General features: G+C 36.6%; 1 protein-coding gene across 16 annotated transcripts; it reads left to right on the top strand.

Annotated features, from left to right (window-relative positions):
* Nucleotides 1-4,354: 4,354 nt before the first annotated feature.
* Nucleotides 4,355-22,274, top strand: LOC129889529 (carbon catabolite repressor protein 4 homolog 4). 16 transcript variants are annotated; one of them, XM_055964860.1, is made up of 11 exons: nucleotides 4,355-4,763; nucleotides 10,152-14,027; nucleotides 16,614-16,714; nucleotides 16,806-16,846; nucleotides 17,463-17,512; nucleotides 18,008-18,077; nucleotides 18,390-18,511; nucleotides 18,987-19,114; nucleotides 20,392-20,539; nucleotides 20,635-20,782; nucleotides 21,774-22,274. In XM_055964860.1, exons 2-11 carry the CDS (start codon nucleotides 14,014-14,016, stop codon nucleotides 22,077-22,079), a joined length of 1,128 nt encoding a protein of 375 aa, XP_055820835.1. In that variant the 5' UTR covers nucleotides 4,355-4,763; nucleotides 10,152-14,013; the 3' UTR covers nucleotides 22,080-22,274. The 16 variants fall into 16 exon arrangements, with proteins under 16 accessions (XP_055820835.1, XP_055820832.1, XP_055820839.1 ...); XM_055964866.1 differs by lacking the exon at nucleotides 10,152-14,027 and adding an exon at nucleotides 16,435-16,503 and having other exon boundaries at nucleotides 4,356-4,763; XM_055964867.1 differs by lacking the exon at nucleotides 10,152-14,027 and adding an exon at nucleotides 16,435-16,503 and having other exon boundaries at nucleotides 4,588-4,638.
* The last annotated feature ends 217 nt before the right edge of the window (nucleotides 22,275-22,491 follow it).

Below are 22,491 nucleotides of genomic sequence, written 5' to 3'. Positions count from 1 at the left end.
CCACCCTCGACTCTTGATTCCACCATCGATGATGTGGTTTCTTATATACTCTCAGCTAGTCCTTTTTATTTTACTTGTGATATTTTTTTTACACCTTCCATAAGAATTACTTGTGATTTTTTTTTATACACCTTAAAATCTAGAAATAAGTATAAAAAACACACCTGAACTATCCTTTTTTTTTGAGTTTCATACCTAAACTATTGGGAGCGTGAGTTTTATACCTAAACTATCACTTATTAGTTTGAGAAACGCACCTCTCTTTTTTATTCCACACTCATTAATATTACTTATTTTTTATTCACCGCGTTAATTTTTCTCCACATTTATTACGTAAGAATAAAGGTGGAAAGTAATAATTAATTATATCTTAATTTTTAATATGTTAACCATTTTAAACTATTTATTTTTAGTAGGACGGCAAGCAAAATGGACTAGCTAGAGGGAGTAGTAAAGTACTAGATTTATCCTTCTATTAAATCCAAATTATTGCCACAATTTCCTTATGCATTACTCTTTTCGTTTTAATTTGTTTGTCTGATTTTAACTTTAGTACTTTAAAAAAGTATTTTTTTTTATTTTGTGATTTTAAACTAAAAATATGTTGAATACAAATGTCCTTTAATCTTATGGATGAAAAATTGTAATTAAAGAATTGCCAAAAAAATTATTTTTTTTTGAAATGCACGAAAAATAAAAGTGAGAAATAATTGTAAGTATATATTGTTGCTGCCATGTGACCAGGAGGTCACGAGTTCAAGCCTTGGAAACAGCCTCTAGCAGAAATGTAAGGTAAGACTGCGTACAATAGACACTTGTGGTCGGATCCTTCCCTGGACCCTGCGCATAGCGAAAGCTTAAGTGCACCAGACTGTCCTTTTATTGTCAATTACAATGGCCATTGGGTTAATAGCTCTAAATCCGAGTACTGCACAAATTCATATGTGTATGCTATTGTTAGGTGACCAAACTTGCCTTGTCAAAATAATTTCTGAAATTTCTGGTTAAATCTTGATGAATCGTCAGGATTTTGATCACAAATCTAAACAATTTCAAATTGCTGGCAAAACATGCCCGGTCATAAATAATCCTGATTGATCAATCGATTTGTGGTAAATAATTATGACCACAAATCCTAACTAATCGCCAATTTTATTTATAAAATGTTTACTGATCATAATAACTTGTTGTATAAAAATTTTATGGATATATTTTGTTATAGAAATCTCAACTCCAAATTTGATATTGTACAATCTTTTTGTACCGATCCCAACAATTTTCAAGGTCAGATTCAACGTAAAAGTTAAATAACCAATAGACCATGTCTTCTTCAACAAGTTCTTTACGAGCTCAATGAATCGAACAATGACGTTTTTTAATTATTTTATTTTTTCAATCAAACCAATCCAAATTGTGAAGGATAGACAATATAAGCTCAAGTAATTCCGCATTACTTGCTCAATTTCAAGCACAAATAGCAATGAGTCCAACAACAATAACATAATCAGTGTATCACATTAGTAGGGATTAGAAAGGATAATGTGTACACATGTATAACCTTATCCCTACCTTATGTAGAGAGGTTATTTTCGATAGTTCTTCAACTTAAGAAAAAGAAGAATTATGACGGAAGTCTATAATTGATAATAAAACCAAATACCCTTAATTAATCGATGTGGGACTCAACAAAATACACCGAGAATTAGTAATATATAATTTTGGTTATAATACTTTTACGTTACTACCAAAAGATAAACTAAAATAATGATTTACGATAGTGTTAATCAAGCCATGAAATCAAGAAAGCAGCTCTGGACCCTAGTATAAGTAGACCATAAGTAGTTAACTGGTCACAACACCACTTATATTTCTTGGTTAATTTTTTCCCCCAGTTAGCTAGAGCCAAATGCCAATAATGTCATTGTCCATTGTTCTGGTGAGATTGGTTTCTCTATCAGTTCCATAGGTTACGCAACTTCACAGAGTCAATCAAATTGTTTGGTTGATGTGCATAATGGGACTACAATTATGCTTTCACTTTCAAGCTATCTTTATTTAATTACTTGATTTTTTTTTATTACATAAGTTAAAAGAATTTGATCAACATGTTGGCAACATGATCAATTGTCAACTAATAGTAGTAGATAGACTTATATTTCTCGATAAGATCTTTATCCAATTTTGTTACTTGTCTATTCATTTTGCTAATTAATTTAATTATTTGTTTCTTTTTGGCTGAGGTATAGAGGACATGATGATGTTAGGTATGCATTGACTCGATAAATTCAAAGAGAGTTATCTTGGTATATATATGTTACTTATGGATGATCTAGTTTTAAGTAATGAGATTCGCGACGGAGTTAGTATTAAGCTGGACGTTTGGAGACATACTGTGAAGTTCAAGTTGAGTAGGACCAAGATAGAATAGAGTACAAGTTCAATAACGTAACACATGAAGATGACTTGTAAGTACGACTTGATATTCTGGCCATCCAAGAGAGAGGTAATTTCAAGTATATTGGATCTATTATCTAAGAAAATGGGGAGATTGACGATGATGTCACACACTATATTGGTGCACGGTAGATGAAATAGAGGTTCTCATCCGGAGTCTTGTATGATAAAAAGGCGCCACTTAAACTTAAGGGAATGTTACAAGATAGTTGTTAAACCAACTATGTTGTATGGTGTAGAGTGTTGGTTAGTCAAGAACTCTCATGTTCAGAAAATGAAAGTTGCAGAAATAAGGATTGGACATGTGTGAAAAAGAGATGCACGGATGCCCTAGTGTGGAGGTGTGAGAGGTTGACCATAGATGGTTTTAGGAGAATTAGAGTAGGCCGATGAAGTACTGAGGAGAGGTGAATAGATAGGACACGACACAATTTAATTTTAACTTATTGAGGAGATGACCTTGGATAAGAGTTGTGGATGACACGAATTAGGGTAGTGGGTTAACAAGTAGTAGAGTGTGGTCTTAATTATCCTTCCATACTAGTAGTCGTAGTTTTACTCTTGTAGTTCATGTTCATCAATTTCTATTATTATTTGTCGCTTTTTGTACTTCAATTATCGTATTTTTCTGTTATAGTTACTGGATGCTTTGTCATGTTTTTGTATAGTATTTTACCGTAATTTCTTCATTTCCATTATTTTCTTTTAATTCTGAATTGCTTTTATCCCTATTTCATCGAGGCAAGAATCTATCAGAAAATGCTTCTTTATTTCTAAAATAGTGATAAAATTTACGTATATCTGATCTCCCTAAATTCCACCTTATAGAATAAATTATGCTATTGCTTTTAGTACAGAGGACAAAACCCTATAGTTTTTAAAAGCTGCAGTATTCCTTTTGAGTAATCGCTTTCCTACATAATTGCAATTTTATAACTTAAAAGTAATATTCCAAGATTAAGTTATCATAATTTTTTTCTTAGTATAAAATAGAATTCGATTATTTGACAAACTTGATAAGATTGAGATTCCGTGCAAAAGTGATGTTCATTTGATGCGACTTGCTGTTGTGCTCATTTTGTGGATCAGATAGCTGATTGTCAGCCATTTATATCTAGGGATTAAGTAGTTTGATTAGTTTTTTTAGGCTTATTCAAGATTTCGATTTAATAAGTTTAATTTTGAAGTTTGAATTAGTTGCATGCACTGATCCAACTAATTCAAACATATCGAAAAACTTAGTAGGAGGGTAAAGTTCCCCTACTTTTATATAGAACCCGTTTGGATGGGCTTAAAAAAAGTAACTTTTTATGTATGAAGTGCTTTTAGAACTTTGAAGTGCTGAAAGTTATTTTTATAAATAAGCAGTTGAGTGTTTGGATAAAAGTGCTTATGATGTGAATTTTAGGGTTAAAAGAATAAAAAAAGGTAGTTTGAGAATTTAGTTAAAATATAAGGGATATAAAAGTAACTTCCATGGTCAAAGAAAATGACTTTAAGCACTTTGGAAAAAAAAGTTAGGAATCCTAACTTTTCATTTTTGACTGACTTTAAGAACTTTATGGCTTAAAGTCAGCATTAGGCAAACACGTCCAGAAGCTAAAAAAGGGCTTTAAGTTGGTTTTGACCAACTTAAAGCCAATCCAAACGGGCTCATACTCTTTGTGCCATTTTATATAACATTATTTTTTTTTAATCAGTTTCAAAAAGAATATCATCTTACTATAATTAGAAATATTTTAGCTTTAAAATTCTCTTTTATCCTTAACAAAATAATTTACAACTACATAAATATCTATTGATTGTTTTAAACTATTTTTGTTAAACATTAAATTTAAGTTATAATTAGGTTTGCATATATGTTTGGTTCTCACATAAAGGAAAAGAAAAAAGAGAATTTTTTTTTCAGATGGTCGAAGTGTACGGAACACTTTTCCCAAATAACAGAATCATATTTATTGGGCCGTAGAATAAGCCCAAGACAAAATTCTGAACCCAAAAGCCCAAATGATCCAAAACTGGATTTGGGCTCTGAATCAAGCATGTATCTACTTTTGGGCTTCGTTGAAACCTAAAGGCTAAAACTTAAGAAACCATTAACGTTGAAATCTCAAAGCTTGAAGCAATGTTGAAAAGCTCATTCTTCTTGCTTCCTCGTTTTCCTTTAGCTTCTCCACCCCACAGGTATGTATATATGTCACAGCTTTATTGCTTGTTCGCGGAGGATGTTTTGGAAACAACCTCTCGGCCTGCATGAGATACCGGTAATGTCTCCGTACATTCTATCCTCCTCAGAGGAATTTCACTGGGTATGTTGTTGTTGTATCTCTATTACTTGTTCTTACATGTATGAAGTTGCATTGAAATTGGAGATAATTATAGCTCAAATGATTGAATACATTACTGGGTGTCACCTGTTTGATGATTTGCCACAGTGACGTTACCTGGGATTTTTTTTTTTTTTTTTTTTAAGGATAATCCTTTGCTTTGATGTTGAATTTCTGCCCTTCATAAAAAGAAAAAGAATTAATCGATATACTTATTGATTCTGTGGCTAAAGCTTCACCTTGATAAATTATTGAACATAAATCCACTGAAAGCTTTGAACAACTCCCCGTTTCTCAAAAAGGAAATAAAGTTTGGATGTTTATTGACATGTCAAATGACATATTTCTTCGTATAAAGATTAGAGATGTACTCTGAAGATAAAGGAGTCTCGAGTCCACCTCACATTTAAGAATCACAAAGTTAGCAGGAAAAATAAATCGATCCACCTTCACAAGCACATCATATAAAATCCCAACCGGCCTCTTCACCGTAGGATCCACCATCAACAACCTCATAGTTGTAGGTCTAGGAGTACCCAAACCCAATTTCTTGAATACAGCAGGAGGCATGCATCAAGTTGATGTTAGCACCATAAAGCTTTGGCAAATTGGTAGACTCTAATAGTGCAAGGAATGGTGAATGCGCTCGAGTCTTCCTTCTTTTGGACCAACGAGTTTGAGACACCGGAGCTACAATGATGGGTAACATTCATAGTCTCAAAGCTCACACTCCACTTCTTTGTACTTAGGTCCTTCATGAATTTAACATATTTCTGCATTTGTTCAAGTGCATCCACCAAGGGGATATTCACCGACAATTGTTTCAACATTGTGATTAACTTGCAAAATTTTCCATTCTCCACCTTCTTCAAGAGACTTTAGGGAATGGGGGAGGAAGCTTTCGTGTTGGCAATGGCAATATGGCTTCCACTTTACTTTTGCCTTTGACAAGTTCTTCATTTTGAATGGGGGAGTCTCAACACCTCTTGTAGCTTCATCAACATCAATAGGCTTCTCAATACAAGTCTTTTTTCTCTTTAATCTGTTGACACCTAATTTTGTCCCCTCTTTCTTCTAATTCATTTCATTGAGCTTTTAAATTATTAATAAGTCAAATATTTAATATTTCATTACTATTTTCAGTTATTACTATTGTTACCTTTGTTATATATTAGATACTATTATTACTATTAGCTAATTATTATTATTATTATTATCCTTTGTTATCATTTTCACTCTTCTTAAAATTATATTTCTTCTTCTTCTTATCAACATTACCACTCTTACTTTATTTCAAGTTTAATATCTATTAAATTAATTATAAATATTTTACCATTTATATAGTTATTAATTGTCAATGATTAAGATATATTGCACTAATTATTAAATTAAAAGCTCAAAAGAATCAATTTAAAGAAGGAAAAGACCTCAACCAAACTAGTCCAAATCTTGCAGCCAATTAAATCATTTAATCCAATAATTAGCAGCCCAATTGCCCCAAAATAAAAAGCTCATGACTGGCCACAAATAACCCAACAATCCACATTCTTGATTTTTCCTACCAGCCAAATCCTCAAAGCAACCTTGTTTAAAAGCTGTTGACACCCAATTTTGTCCCTCCTTTCTTCTAATTCATTTCCTTGAGCTTCTAAATTATTAATGTCAAATATTTTATATTTCACTACTATTTTCGTTTATTACTATTGTTACCGTGATTATCTATTAGATACTATTATTACTTTTACTCTAAACTTTATTATTTTTATGATTATCATTCTTTTATTATCATTTTCACTATTTTAAAATTACATTTTTAATCATTAACATTACTACTATTGCTCTATTTTCGTCTTCATTAAAATTGATTGTTGTAACTTTATTTTAAGTTTCTTACGTACTGAACCTATTACAGAATTATTAATTTTTCATTTCATAATATACATTTTACTAATTATTAAATTAGAAGCCTAAAGAGGAAAAAACCAATTCAGGACTAGCCCATTTTCTATCTTAAAATATGTCCAAAATTAGCTCAAATAACGGCCCAAATCCTCCAAACAGCCCAACCCAAGCAAACGTGAACCCTAGCTTCTTCTCCTATAAATATAATCTTATCATTTCATCGAAGGCCAAGTTTTGACACTCACAAGGGAGCTCAACTTTATTTGAAGAACGAGTGTAGAATTCGAGATGTCGACAAAGTCCCAGTCACTGTCCCGCCAAAGGTAAATCCGACTCCTTTGTCACTCATTACTTTCTTTGATTCAAAGTGTTTTGGTTGCCTTGAAAGTTTAAATGAGATTGCTTTGGGGATTTGGCTGGTAGGAAAAATCTAGAATGTGGACTGTTGGGTTACTTGTGGCCAGCCATGAGCTTTTTGTCTTGGGGCAATTAGGCTGCTACTTATTGGGTTAAGACATTAAGTGATTTAATTGGGTGCAAGATTTGGACTAGTTTGTTTTATAGTCTTTTCCTTCTTTAAATTGAGAGCCTGTTTCGATTGGCTTTTGGCTTATGACTTATAAGCCAAAAGCCATAAGTTAGGATTTCTAACTTATGACTTTTGACTTATTTTTGTTATTTTGGCTTTAAAATAAGTGCATATAAGCACTTTTTATCTTTACGCAAACATTTCAAAATTGCTTAAAAGTATTTTTGGCTTAAAAACACCTAAAATAAGCCAATCCAAACAGGCACCGATTCTTTTGAGCTTCTAATTTAATAATTAGTGCAATATATCTTAACCATTGATAATTAATAACTCTATAAAAGGTAAAATGTTTATAATTAATTTAATAGGTATGAAACTTGAAATAAAGTAATGGGGGTAATGTTGATAATAATAATAATAAAATATAATTTTAAGAAGAGTGAAAATGATGATAATAATAATAATAATTAACTAATAGTAATAATATTATCTAATAAGTAACAACGGTAACAATAGTAATAACTGAAAATAGTAGTGAATATCAAATATTTGACTTATCAATAATTTAGAAGCTCAATGAAATGAATTAGAAGAAAGAAGGGACAAAATTGGGTGTCAACATGATCTACGTTACTTTCCAACACATCGGTTTCATCAACTATCACTTCTTCATTTGGTAAGTCTTCAACTTCCACCACCTCATCGCCTAGCACCCTTCCATTTCGTGTAGTAATGGCCTTACAATGGGCACCATTCCCATTATCATTCTTTGGATATTCCACCGTATCACTCGGAAGTGCATCCTTTTGCCTTTGATTGAGGGAAACCGATATTTGGCTAAGTTGAGACTGAAATTGCTTAATTGAAGTTGAGTGGGAGTTGACTACCCAATGTTTGATAAGCCATCTTTAACCTTTTTCACATTTGAGTAAGTAGACTCAACACTCTTGAAAGCATATCCTCCATCTTTGAGCTTGTGGTGTCACTAGTAGACGGTTGGCTACCTCTTGGAGGGACATAGGCATTTGGGCTTCGATGGTTGTAACCTTTGTTCTGAGCTCCTTGGTCCTTGATTTCCTGAACCTTGTCGTCATGACTCTTGATCCTCCTCTTCAAACACTTGATAACACTCTTCATTTCGGGCCCCACATCACTTGGCCCAACTAAATTCACTTTTCGGGTGCTAGCTCCCATAACATGCATGGTGAGCACCGCCATTTGTGTCATCAATTGGTCATGTTTTTTTCTCTTTCTTCCTCCTTTTTGATTGGCTCCTTAGACTAACTTTGAAGTATTAACATATCTTATCTTCACTTATTTTGACCTAGTCATAGGATATTATTTTATTTATCTCATTTACTGCTTTATTATGCATTGACTAAGTCTCCTAATGGTAGAGCATATCAAGGAGTAGTTGCCTACAATTTAGCTTAAGTTAGTTGTAGTTCATGTATTTATTGTTGCTGACAGATTCAGTAAGATTATCTTTTGACCTCCTTCTGATCTCACTCTTTATATGCTATCAGAAGCTCCCATAAGCTCCACCGAGTTAGATCCCTTTCATTTTCCTTAAGCTTTCTCATCTATGGCTCCAGTTATTGATGCTCCTGTTGCTAGCAGTTCTGCAGTTTCTGCCACCACTGATGTGGTACAATTTAACCCTGTTGCTCAGTTACCTATTAAACTACAAGGTGACCTCACTTTCTCAACATGGAAAACACAACTTGTGATGCTACTAAATGGACATCAACTTATGGGACATCATGATGGAACCACAACTGCTCCATCACCTACATTACCCAAAATGATCTCACTGTACCAAATCCCAATTATCAGATCTGGTTCTCTCAGGATCAATTAATCCAACAAGCAATGATGACACCGGTCGATCCTACAATTCTCCAACTGTTGCAGCAACACTATTTGCTGACAAAGCATGCCAACTCCTTCATACAATTTGCACCAACAAAATCCATACTCACATCTTTAGCTTGGGAGATCAATTGCAGAATACTTAAGGAGGTTCGTTCTCTCTATGATGCTCTCAAAGTTATTGGTTCACCTTTCAATGACGATGAACTTTTTATCCAAATTTTAAGTGACCTTGGCCCTGAGTACCGTGAAATGTATCTTGCAATACGCGCAAGAGACTCTTCTTTAAGCTTTGAAGAATTATTTCACAAGCTCACAGATCATGAGCTTTTCCTAAAACATCAAAATCTGAAAAAACCATCCTCTATGATCACAACTGTTGTTGCCCAAAAGTCCAACACGCCTCCACAATTCCACAGGAACAATCCTCGCTTCAACAATCAACCATGGAAACCATCGTAGTCTCGCCTATGGAATTCCAACAATTAGCAAAATAGGAGACAATCTAAGCAATCTGTCAAATGTCAATTGTGCCAAAAGTCAAGCAGCACCGGCATCGACAGCGGCAGTACGATTCTATCCGTTCAAGTCTTGGTCTACCGGTGGGTCGAAAACGCGCAGACCGAGTGAGTTTCCGCCGATGTCGGCGCGCACTAACCCAAAAAGGTCTCCCCTATCCTTTAAAGCCATCAGGCTTTCCGAGTCACACGGCAGATGTTTGTCGCTCCAAGTCGCATAAGCATTTTGAAGCTAAGGCTAACTTTGAATCTGTCCTGCAATCATATGGAAATTCTTGGGTTCTAGACTCTGGAGCAACTCACCATGTCACTATCGAACCCCACAACCTTGAAAAGTATATAGGAACTGTAGAAATCTCTATGGGTGACGATAAAACCTTTCCCTTTACTCATACTGGTTCAACTCTAATTCAGGCATCTTAAACTGCTTTTAAGCTTTCTGGCACACTTTGTGCTCCATCAATTAAATAGAATCTCATTTCTGTTGCTAAATTTTGTCAAGATAACTTCACATCTATTAAATTCTTTCCTTTAACTTTTGTTGTGAAGGATTTGCATACTCTGAAGTCGCTGGTACAACGTCGAAATAAAAATGGTTGTATGAGTGGCCGCATCTGCAATCCAGGAAACCATCCATTCACCTTGCCTCCAAAAAAGCCCACTTCAACTCTGGCACCGTCCATTGGGTCATCCCCACCCTAGAATTTTTAAATTTTATTCTGCAAAAATTTTCTTTACCTGTTGTTGCTAGCAAAGAAAAATTTGAACTTTGTAATGCTTGTTCTTCTAATAAAGCGCATTGTTTGCCATTCCAACAACTCACTTTGTCTAGTAATGTTCCTCTTCCGATTATCTTTAGTGATTTATGGGACTAAGTGAGGTTGCGACAATATTCCAAAGTTGCATCCTTTAATAGAAAATTTCTTCAAAGAAAACTTTCTTCACTTTATACAGACGGAGGGGGTGAGTTCATCGGTCTTCAACTCTATCTTGAGAGACATGGCATTGAACCCTTAATTTCACCTACACACCACAACGTGTTGCCATAGCTGGTCCTTTGCCTGTCATTATGCTATCTACCTTATTAACTGACTTCCCACTCCAATCTTGAATAATGCGTTTCCCTACCAAAAATTATTTGGTCGATCTCCTGACTATACCATCCTCAAAGTTTTTGGTTGTCTTTGTTACCCATGGCTTAAATTTATACCAAAAATAAACTCGAGCCCCGGTCCACCCCGTGTGTGTATTTAGGTATCTCTTAGAGTCACGATGCTCATATTTACATTGGCCCAGTTCAATCCAAATTTTTTGTAAGTTGTGATGTATAATTTTTTGAAAAAGAATATCCTTTAAAAGAATGTTCATTTATTTACGAAAATATATTCTTCCTAATTAAGTTGAGAAGTTGTTGACTCCAAAGAGGACAGTTCAACAACAATTCAAACTCCCTTCTTTCTATTCCATTACTTATTCCAATCCCTGTAGAGTCCAACTCTAACACTACAAACTATTCCCTAAGTGATGCCCACTCCAACAACAACGGCCAAGTACCAGCAGCTGCAGAGACATTAGGTAATACACAACTCCCTTCTCCTTCTTCTTTGCAACTACTTCCCCCTTCTTCTTCGAATGCCACTGCTCCACATAAGCCTCTGCTTACATATCATAGACGCAAAACTGCAGCTAGCATCCTACAATCCCAACAAGCAATCCCCACCACTAGAGAAGCCACTCCTCCACCCCTGCCATCCCAAGAAGTTTAAATCCCACAAACGAAGAAGTTGATCCCCCACCCACCAATTCAAACCTGATTGTCACTAGGTCCCAGAATAATATCTTCAAGCGAAAAAGAAGAGACTCTTTTATTCACCCAATCCTACGCCTACGGGGCTATGCCTGTAGCTTTCAAACAGGCCGATAAACATGAACAGTGGAGACAAGCGATGAAAGCAGAGTATGATGCTTTAACATGAAATCAGACTTGGAACTCGTACCTGGAACCACGAGACCCATCCAAAAATGTTGTGGACTGCAAATGGTTGTATTGGAACAAGAGAAAAACAGATGGTTCTATTGACCATTTCAAAGCTTGTCTAGTTGCAGAAGGTTCACACAGCGCCCCGACTTAGACTTTCATGAGACATTCAGTCCTGTTTTCAAACCGACAACCGTAAGATTGGTGCTATTTATAGCCGTGCAACGCAATTGGTCAATCCATCAACTTGATTTCAATATGCTTTCCTACCAGGAAAATTGGATAAAGAAGTTTTTATGTTTTAACCCTGATGGTTCATTAATCCCCAATTACCAACTCATGCTTGCAAGCTGAAGAAGGCTGCTTGAACTTCTGCTGAAAATGGGCTTTGTCAGAACACAATCTGACACCTCTCTATTTGTATGGAAGCATATGGCTGTAACTATTTATGTGCTTGTCTATGTTGACAACATCATAATCACTGGAAATCATCCACAAGTGATTAAATTTGTCATCAGTTCTTTGGCAGAAAGATTTTCATTGAAGGATCTTGGCTACCTGAACTATTTCTTTGGTGTTGACGTTAAGCAAGTATCAGATGGTCTCATTCTTTCTCAATCCAAATACATGTTGGGCATTCTTTCCGAAGTGGATATGGACAATTGTAAATGTGTTTCTACTCCCATGTGTTCCAGTGTCCCACTTCTAGTAGCTGATGGTTCTCCACCTACTGATGCCACGCGCTATCGGTGCACCCTTGGCAAATCGCAGTATTTGTCCCTTACTAGGACTGCCATTTCTTATGAAGTCAATAAATTGTCACAATTTATGCATGATCCAATTGATGGACATTGGAAAGCAGTTAAAAGAGTACTAAGGTATGTCAAAGAAACTGCAAGTTCAGTACTTCGCATCCTTTGCAGCTCTGATTCTAATTTGTATATGTATGCTGATGCGGATTAGGCTGGTGATCCGAAAGGCAGAATCTCTACATTAGGTTTTTCGTTGGACCAAATCTAGTCAGTTGGTCGTCAAAAAGCAACATGTTATGGCTCACTCATCCACCGAGGTAGAGTACTAATCAGTCGCCAATGCACTTGCAAAGCTCACTTGAGTGCGAACCTTACTTCTTGAGTTACATGCCACCATTTCGAAGACGCCAACAATCTACTGTGAAAATGTTGGAGTTGCTTATTTATCTCACAACATATCTGAAACATGTTGCTGCAGATTTCCAAAACATGTTGCTGCAGATTTTGCATATGTCCATGACCAGGTTCAAGCTCATGGAGTTCATGTTACTCATACTCAAGCTTGTGATCAACTTGTTGATACCTTCACCAAGCCACGGCCTAAATCAGCCTTTACTAGATGTCATTCCAAGTTAGGCATTGGTACACCATGCCTAACTTGAGGGTGTGTGTTAACGTATCTTATCTTCTGCTTATTTTGACCAAGTCATAGGATATTATTTTATTTATCTCATTTATTACTTTATTATACATTGACTAAGTCTCCTAATGGTGGAGCATATCTAGGAGTAGTTGCCTACAGTTTAGCTTAAGTCAGTTGTAGCTCATGTATTTAATGTTGCTGACAGGTTTAATAAGATTATGTTTTGACCTCTTTCTCATCTCAATCTTTATAAGAAGGCTCTCCCCCAATCACTTCCGACTACCTTGTATGCCAAGCTTGATTAGTCTATGCTAGCTTGTCCAGCAAACCACTAGCTACTTCGAAAGAATTTTCAATAAGGAACACCTTCGCTACATTGTTCCCTGCCGATTTGTTTACCGCATCAAGAGACCTATAGAATGTTTGGAGGAGTACATCATCAGGCAACCCGTGGTTTGGACATTGCTTGATCTTGTTCTTAAATCGAATCCAAGTTTCGTGAAGGTCTTTCATTGGAAGTTGTTGATTTTGACAGGAAGTTGCAACATCCGGGATGAAGGGAAAAATCTCTCAAGGAAGGCTTCGGTCAACTCCACCCATATTGTAATAGACTCCTTGGGCAAGTCTCCCAGCCAAGAGGTGGCTTTCCCCCATGAAAGGGAAAAACCGCAACATAATTGCTTCTCGGGGGACATTGGCTAAACGATAGGCCGAGCAAAATTCCTCAAGTAATATTTGGGTAATATTCCCCAATTTTTGATTAAATCTTCATAGATTAGGCTTTACAGTCGGTGAGTAATCGAAATAATTGATCACAACCAAGTTAAAATCACTTACCCCTAATGTTTTGGTGATGAAATCCCACCTTTAAATCGCCCACAAGGGGAGACTTCAATACCCATAAATGATGAAATAAACTTAAATCCCTAACTGCCAGCTTCTATATTGCCAGGCGATAGGGCTTCATGACTACGACAGAGTACTTTGTGGTCAAAGAACAATTAAGCAGGGACCCTAGGTGATCACGAGAAGCATCACATGAATGCGGTGAGGTACAACACCCAAACCCTGTGTGATCGAGACCCCAGGCCTCGCGGTTGCGAAGGCCTGCTGCTGCACTAGAAAATTTTAAATCTCTTGAACTTGGCTCTGTTTGCAATTTTTTTTAGAAAAAAATTGGGGTTAGGAAAGGGGAAATGGGGAGGGGATTACAAAGTGGGGAATCGAACCCTCATCAACATGGTGAAAGTTCGGGTAGCCAACCCCTTGGCTTTGTTTGCAAGTTACACACCTAAACTATAGAGTGCTTGTATTACCTGTTTAAACTTCTTTTCGTATCTATTACCACTCTGAACCAAAATTTGGCGGGAAGTGATAATCATACCGGCCATGTTGATTTTTCAAGCATGTGGCATTTTTTCAACACTAATTATTTTCTTTTTATAATTGTTCGAAAACAACTTTTTTCGGCCAGATCTGTAAAACACTTGATGGAACTCTTTATTTTTCCAGCATAGCTAAATTTCTAAATTTTACAACAACATACGTGGTATAATCCCACAAGCTTGCCGGAATTTCAATTTTTTTGGCGTGACTATAGGTGCGACCTATAAGTCAAGGGTTTGAGTTGTGGAATCAGTCACTTATATTTCCGTCAAGGTAGACTGTACATTGCATTCTCTTGGGGAGCGGCCCTTCCCCAAACCCTATGTCAACACAAGGTGTTCGTGCATTGGGGCTGGTTTTTTTTTTAAAAAAATTGTAACAAGTTTGGCACAACTCTATTTTTCTTGGGTTAGATTACCCCCCACCCCTCAAAAAAATTTAAAAATAAAATGAGTAATAAAGAGGATTTATGCCGGGACGCTCAACTATAGAAGCAATCCATCTTATGAGGAGATTCGTGGAGCAGTATAGGGAGAGGAAGTGGGACTTGCATATGGTATTCATCGACCTAAAAAAGACTTACGATAAAGTTCCACGAAAGATACTATGGAGATGTTTGGAGGCTAAAGGTGTACCTGTGGCGTACATTAGGGTGATCAAGGACATGTATGAGGGTGCCAAAACTAGGGTAAGGACAGTAGAAGGGGACTCAGAGCACTTTCCAGTTGTGATGGGGTTTCATCAAGGATCAGCTCTTAGTCCATTTTTATTTGCCTTAGCGATGGATGAACTTACGCGACATATCCAAGGGGAGATGCCATGGTGTATGCTTTTCGCGGATGACATAGTCCTGATTGATAAGACTCGTAGCGGTGTTAACGCTAAGCTGGAAGATTGGAGACATACCTTGGAGTCTAAAGGGTTTAAGCTGAGTAGGACCAAGACAGAGTACTTAGAGTGCAAGTTCAGTGGGACACCTTAGGAGGTTGACGTGGAAGTTAGGCTGGGTGCCCAGGCCATCCAAAAGATAAGTAGTTTCAAGTACCTTGGGTCTATCATGCAATGTAGCGGGGAGATTGACGATGATGTCACACATCGTATTAGGGCAGGATGGACGAAATGGAGGCTCGCTTTCGGAGTGCTTTGTGACAAGAAGGTGCCACCACAACTTAAGGGCAAGTTCTACAGAGTGGTGGTTAGACCGGCTATGTTGTATGGGGCGGAGTGCTGGCCAGTTAAGACCTCTCATGTTCAAAAGATGAAAGTTGCTGAGATGAGAATGTTGGGATGGATGTGTGGGCACACTAGGAGTGACAGGATTAGAAATGAGGTTATTCGGGCCAAGGTGGGAGTAGCCTCGGTGGGAGACAAGATGAGAGAAATGCGTCTGAGATGGTTTGGACATGTGAAGATGAGAGACAGAGGTGCCCCAGTGCGGAGGTGTGAGAGGTTGGCCATGGATGGTTATAGAAGAGGTAGGAGTAGGCCGAAGAAGTATTGGGGAGAGGTGATTAGACGGGACATGGCACAGTTACAGCTTACAGAGGACATGACCTTAGATAGGAGAGTGTGGAGGACCCACATCAGGATAGAAGGCTATCACATAGTCTCGTTATTCTTCCCTATTCGTAGGCGTAGTAGTGCATTACAATTTTTTGTGCTCGGATTTCTGTTATTATTATATAATACTTTCTATATTTTGATTAATCTATTTTTATCTGTGATGCTTTAGTTATTTGTTATCCCATAGAGCTTTGATTTTCTTAACCGTATCTGACCAATTTTTATGCTTTTATTGAGCCGAGGTCTCCTGGAAACAGCCGTCCTACCTTGGTAGGAGTAAGGTCTGCGTACACTCTAACCTCCCCAGACCCCACATTGTGGGATTTCACTGGGTTGTTGTTGTTGTTGTTGTAAAGAGGAATAAGAAAATACACTGTTAAAACAAACAGTCATCTGACCATGTGGTAATGAGTTGTTGAAAAAAAAAGCCACAATAAGCTGTTTTCCATCTTTTTCTTGCTCCCATGCATCGCACAGGTGTTGACACCACACCACTCTTCATATCACTAGGTACTCCAGGGTGGTAATAGGTACGGAAAAAGAACGTTCGGGGGGTTCATACAAACACCCATAGTTTGTGTAAGTTGTAAACGGAGCCAATATTAGGGGCTTCTCATGTATTATCTCCCTTTAAGTTTTGATTGGAGACTTCATTTTCTTCTTCTTTTCTTGGTTTACAATATCTACAGAGCAATTCGTTTCACCAAAATGAGCAGAACACCTGCACCTCTGTCTCCAAAATTTGTTCCTGCTGAAAAGAGTGAAATTACTTCAGTAAGTAAATCAGATGGTAAGTAAATTATTTTAACTTTCTTTTTCGTTTTTGTATGCTTTTGTTATACATCTGGAGTTAGTGTTGTACTTTTTGTCTTCTGTTGCAGGTTTTAAGTTCAGTTTGGTATCGTATAACATTTTGGCTCAGGTAATCCAACCATGTTCAAATTTCTTGAAGAAATTCATGTATTTTATTATTTTTATAAAGTGCATGCAAGTAATACTTCAGTTAGGGAAGTTAAGTGCTGCTTTCTTAAACTATTGAGCATCCTTACATGGCTAATACAATGTAAATTGTTTATCATCTTGACTTTGAAAACCAAATAAACAAAGTATTTATTCATCAGCCAAAGTACTCTTGTGACCTTTGTGAACATATCAAATTTTGGACAAACAAACAAATGAAAGTCAGAAGAGAGAGAGAGATTTGATCCTAACAAAAAATATTTGAGGCCTTCCTCTGCTCACCTGTGGTTGAACCATTGTGTAAATTAGAGCATACATATCTGGATGGAAAACCTTTATCACTGCACACAATTGCTGTTAATTAATCTAGTGTACCAACATGCTTGGTATGTCCTTTGATTTTTCTTTTAAGACTATAGTGCACAATTCAAGTGATATTATCTCATACCTTGACACTTGTATTCTGATACGTTAGTCAGTTTTAGTTTTTCTTCTTACAGATTCAAGTCATTTAATCTATTGGGTTGTATGGATTCTGTTTGCCGATATTTCATTGTTCTGAGATTTTTCAATTGTAGGCATATGTAAAGGGTACTCTGTTTCCACACTCCCCAGGGCCTTGTCTCAAGTACGTCATCTATATCCAAGTTTTCGTTTTTGCATTTCTCATACACAGTCTGTCAGATATTGTTTCTCTTCTCCCTTGGAAGTCCAATGTGATTGATTACATGTTTGAGTGGACCCAAATTGACTTGTTTATAATGCCTTCCTTTATGGAATATAAGGTGAAGCTCCAATATGATTGTTCATATTGCGGTACATTATTATTATATTCCTTGCCTTCATGACTATCCGAGAAATGCTTCAAGACTTGGAGTCAGGAGCACATGACTTTTATTGGATTTTAGTAATTCTCTAAGCTAGCGTTAATTGAAAGATACATAGTTGTGTTTAAGTAAATTTTACTAGTTTCCTCTTCGAGTATTTGAAGAGAAACTAATGTTGTTTATTTTTAAAAGCATTGTGACTTGAAGCCATGTGGAATAAGTTTCATTGAGACAGTTTTCAATTTCTTTCTTTTGCTCGTAATTTCAGAATCAACATTTGTTAAGTGTTGTGTTAGGTGGAACGTCCGTTCACAGGCAATCCTGAAAGTTCTCAAGAGCCTCGGGGCTGATTTCCTTTGCTTACAGGTTTGGATTTTTTGATATTTAAGATTGAGCAATATCCATTCATCCATTTTCCTTCTAATTACAACTTCTACCACAAAAGGTTGTGGTGGAGTGGCATCATTAACCGGATGTCTCGGGTTTGAGCCGTGGGAATGAGGTTGCCTTTGGTAGGGGGTGCTTTACCCCCGAAAGTGGGTCTTCCTGACGCGTATCCATAATAGTTGGGCCCTAAAGTAGATACTAGAAACCGGGAGGGAAACTAAAAAAAGAAGAAGAATGAAACTTCTAATTTCTTCTAGGTTATATTTTAATCAAGATTGTGTTATGTGCCAGGAATTGGATGAATATGGTAGCTTCTATAAAAGAAATATAGAGTGTGTTGGCTATTCAAGTATCTATGTCCAAAGAAGTGGGAAGAAGCGTGATGGATGCGGGATCTTTTATAAGCAGGATAGGTGACCATCTATTCTCTCTTCTTTCCTTAACCTCTATAACTAAAAGAAAGGCTGAGCTAAGTGATGACTTTATTTGTATTATTTGAGGAGACTTGCTGGTCATCTTATAGATGCATTATTTTTGAGAGTACTATGACATGATCATGCACACTTTCTAGCTAAAAAATAAGATGATTAGTTATAAGTTCGCTTAAATAAAGCTTTGGCGTTGTATCCTTGCTACTTCATTGGATCCAAGAGATGAGTAATACGACACAAAACTACATTTTATTTCACATCATTTACCCCCACCTCTTCAGTAGATTAAGTTACTTCTATCATGCTAAAGTTTTATCGTTGCATAGTTAAGGACTGAGGGAGTTCAGTTCTATATCAGAAATTCTTATGGTTTGGATTGATATGTTTCTATAACTTCTTCAGGCAGAATAAATATTCTACATAACTCATTTTATCTGAAATTTTATGCTATTTATAGTGCAGAGTTGGTCATTGAAGAGAATATAGAGTACAATGATCTTGTACCCTCAATTCAAGACGATACTTCTTCTGAGGATAAAGAGGAGAATTTGCCTGCTGGTGGTAATAAAAATTTAGCGTCAAAAGGTGGTATACTCTTGCTTTTGCCCACCTAGGGTTTGTCTTTACAAATTGGAGCATGGTCTGGTTTAAAAGTGTCACATATAGAGTCTGGGAAACATGTCTTTATACAGTAAACTGCTAAAAAAACTGTGTCCAACATGATTCGAATGAAATTTCAAATTAAAGCAATTCGTCTTCTTCCTATCCTTTTTTGCCCTTTTATTTTGGGGTGAATGTGGGTTGGTTTAGTACTGCAGTTATAGCAAATTTCCTTCAAACAGTTTGATGTATGTGTAAATTTCATATCTAAGGCTTAATAATCATAATGAAAGAGGGGAATAGTATTTGAACTGCCATGTCGCGATAAGATCCAAAGATTCTTGTACAATTATAATTAAAGTTTTCCATTTATGGAACTGGTACCTTGAAAGCTGAGGAGTAACTGGTAAAGTTGCTGCCATGTGACCAAGAGGTCACGGGTTCAAACCTTGGAAATAGCCTCTGGCAGAAATGCAAGGTAAGGCTGCGTACAATAGACCCTTGTGGTCGGGCCTTTCCTCGGACCCTGCGCATAGCGGGAGCTTTATTGCACCGGGCTGCCCTTTTTTTACCTTGAAAGCTGAATAATGTTGGAGCTTGGAAGTTGTCAGCCTCTAATTTAATGTAGCAAGTCAATCTGTATCAACTAAATAGAAACTTCTATAGTAAGCTCTACTGTATCATTAACTTGTTATCAGAGCAATATAAGGGAGGCTTTCATATTGTAGCAGAAACCTGGATTGACATTTGCAGTTGAATTAGTTAATACCCTTGTGCTGGATCATATGTTAAGGTATGTTTTGGTAGCAACAACCAATATGTGAGGAAAGAATCATATTTAAGTTTGACTTGAGGGTTTTGCGAGGGAAGATGGCCACTGTAAAAGAAACATCCATGGCTGGAAGCAGCACCAGTAGAGTTGATCTTGCGAGTTGCCGCAGCATATTTCTTGAACTATCAGCAGTATGAAGAACCAATATTGGATCTAACGTAGTAGTGCATTTTCGAATAGGACACTGAAGGAAACTACATAGTCAGAAAGAATCAGCTCTTTCAGAATTAAATGACTTGAAATTTAAAACTTAAGAGGGGGAGATTATTACACATCTCATTTTCGGGAGGTGAATAAAATGTAGTGACGTGATGGGTTATGGATTCATCTTTGCCCCTCAATGCACAAATTTTGTGGTAATGGGTGCTTTAAGCTTCAATCCTATCACCTTGATAGTTGGTAACTGTGATCTTTCTCATTCCAATTTCAGATGCCAGTTTGAAAAACAGTGGAGCAGATCATGGAGACCTAAATGATCCTTGTGTTAGATTTAAACGTGACTGTGTGGGTATTATGGCTGCCTTCAGGCTGAAGGATCCTTGTCATTTTATCATTGTGGCCAACACTCACATTTACTGGTATGCCCGTTGTCCATTCTTTTGTTATTGCAGTATGTCTGGATATTTAATTTGTTAACTCTATACACTGTTGACATATACGAATGATACTACAGGGATCCAGAATTGGCCGATGTCAAACTTGCACAAGTTCGATACTTGCTTTCACGCTTAGCTCAATTCAAGTTACGAGTATCAGACAAATTTGATTGCTCTCCTTCTGTGATTGTTGCTGGTGATTTCAACTCCCTCCCTGGGGATCAGGTCAGCTAGTCTCTTGTTTTACCTTTTGAAACATTTGGTCCTTTTGCTTTGATCTATTGAAAAACATTGACTTTATCTAAGTTGCATTCGTTTTATTTGATTTCCTCATATTTCTAGTAGGAATCATTATTCTAATTAAGAAAAATGTACGTTGGGTTTAACTCAACATCAAAAGCTAATTCATGAGGTGAGGATTATCCGAAGCCAATATGGGTCAACAATTTGGGATACTCTTAACACCCCTCTTATGCCAGGCATGGACATATTGGAGTGTGGATAACATACCATAGGAGCCCAACATTAAAATGCTATAGGAGAGATGGATTGCCTTTTATTCCATGTACATAAAAATAAATCTTGGGCCAAAATCAAACTCCAAAAACTAGTTCATGAAATGAGGATTCCTAGACCATATAAGGGGACAGCAACCCACTCTCAACCAATGTGAGAATCCATATTGCAAATTTACTAGCTTCTGGCTCTCCATACTAATTAATGGATGATTGAAGCATCCTAACTTACCCTAACATTAGAAGATGGTACCCAGTTTGTCTAACTTGTCTACATTAGACTATTAGTCAGTTATTATGTCAACTTGGGGTATACAGCCAATCTATATTTTCTTGTTGGCGTAAGTCGAGCAGAGTCTCATTTTCGGTTTACTCTGATGTTTGGGGTCTTACTGGAGTAGGTCCAAACACTGAAATTGATTGTCGTTCTTTGAAAAAAAAATACTCTTAAACAGACATTGTCACAAAGCTCATGAATTCAAATTATCATATTGGATATATTCACTCAAGTCGTTTGCTGGTACCAAACAAGTTTTATATATATAGTAAGCTTGGTACATATATAGAAGTTGTTTATACTGTAACTGTCAATTAGGATGAGTAGAAACCTTTTCGTTCAAGTTCGGTGTGTTTTTATCATTTTATTCCTTATATTTCTATTGGTGTGTTTTGTAAGTTGGTTTTGTTTCTTGTTGTTTCAGGTTTATCAGTACCTTATTTCAGGTTCGTCAGAAGTGGGAACTTTGCCAGAAAGCTCAGATGATGTGCCCATTCCATTGTGCAGTGTATATGCAAGTACTAGAGGAGAACCACACTTCACAAACTGCACTCCTGGATTTACTGAAACTCTAGATTACATACTATTTTCACCTTCTGGGGACATCAAGCCAGTCAGCTACCTCGAACTTCCGGAGCCCGAAGCATCAGATGTACAAGGTGGCCTACCAAATTACTATCATCCTAGTGATCATCTCCCAATTGGTGCTGAATTTGAAATAGTTCAGTAGTTATGTTGTTACCATCATCATTGACTTGTTTTTTTTTCCCTATCATTATTGTCTGGTGGTTAAAGAGTTATTTGAACCTGCAATTGTTTTGTAATTTAAGCCGTTTTTTTAACGCACAATGTCAACTCTTTTGACTAGTGCGTGGAGAATAAATTTTTGGTTTCATTAAAATGAGAATTAAGTATATTTTAATTAGTTTATCATTATAAGTTTTGGTAGTGATATATTATTGTTGGGTAATGCCAACATCATAGGTGGCCCGGATCGAAGTTGCATGTGGTGGATTTAGTTAAGAAATAAAAGTTGTGTCTTTACTATCAGCTATAACTTGACGCTTGATCCTAACAATTATTTTCAGATTCACTTCTTAGCTGATTGCGTTGAAATGACTTCTTTTCTTAATAATAAAGTA

Source organism: Solanum dulcamara, chromosome 5 (assembly GCF_947179165.1).
Source record: "Solanum dulcamara chromosome 5, daSolDulc1.2, whole genome shotgun sequence".
NCBI classification, from domain to species: Eukaryota; Viridiplantae; Streptophyta; class Magnoliopsida; order Solanales; family Solanaceae; genus Solanum; species Solanum dulcamara.
The sequence above is the reverse complement of the archived record's forward strand: the minus strand, read 5'-3'. Positions and strand labels throughout refer to the sequence as shown.

Excerpts from the sequence above, each read along its gene's own strand:
- LOC129889529 (XM_055964854.1), top strand. The coding sequence starts at position 16,540 with ATGTATTATCTCCCTTTAAGTTTTGATTGGAGACTTCATTTTCTTCTT. Across the intron at positions 16,847-17,462 it reads CGTATAACATTTTGGCTCAG|GCATATGTAAAGGGTACTCT; the intron begins GTAATCCAACCA and ends TTTCAATTGTAG. Across the intron at positions 18,078-18,389 it reads CTGATTTCCTTTGCTTACAG|GAATTGGATGAATATGGTAG; the intron begins GTTTGGATTTTT and ends GTTATGTGCCAG.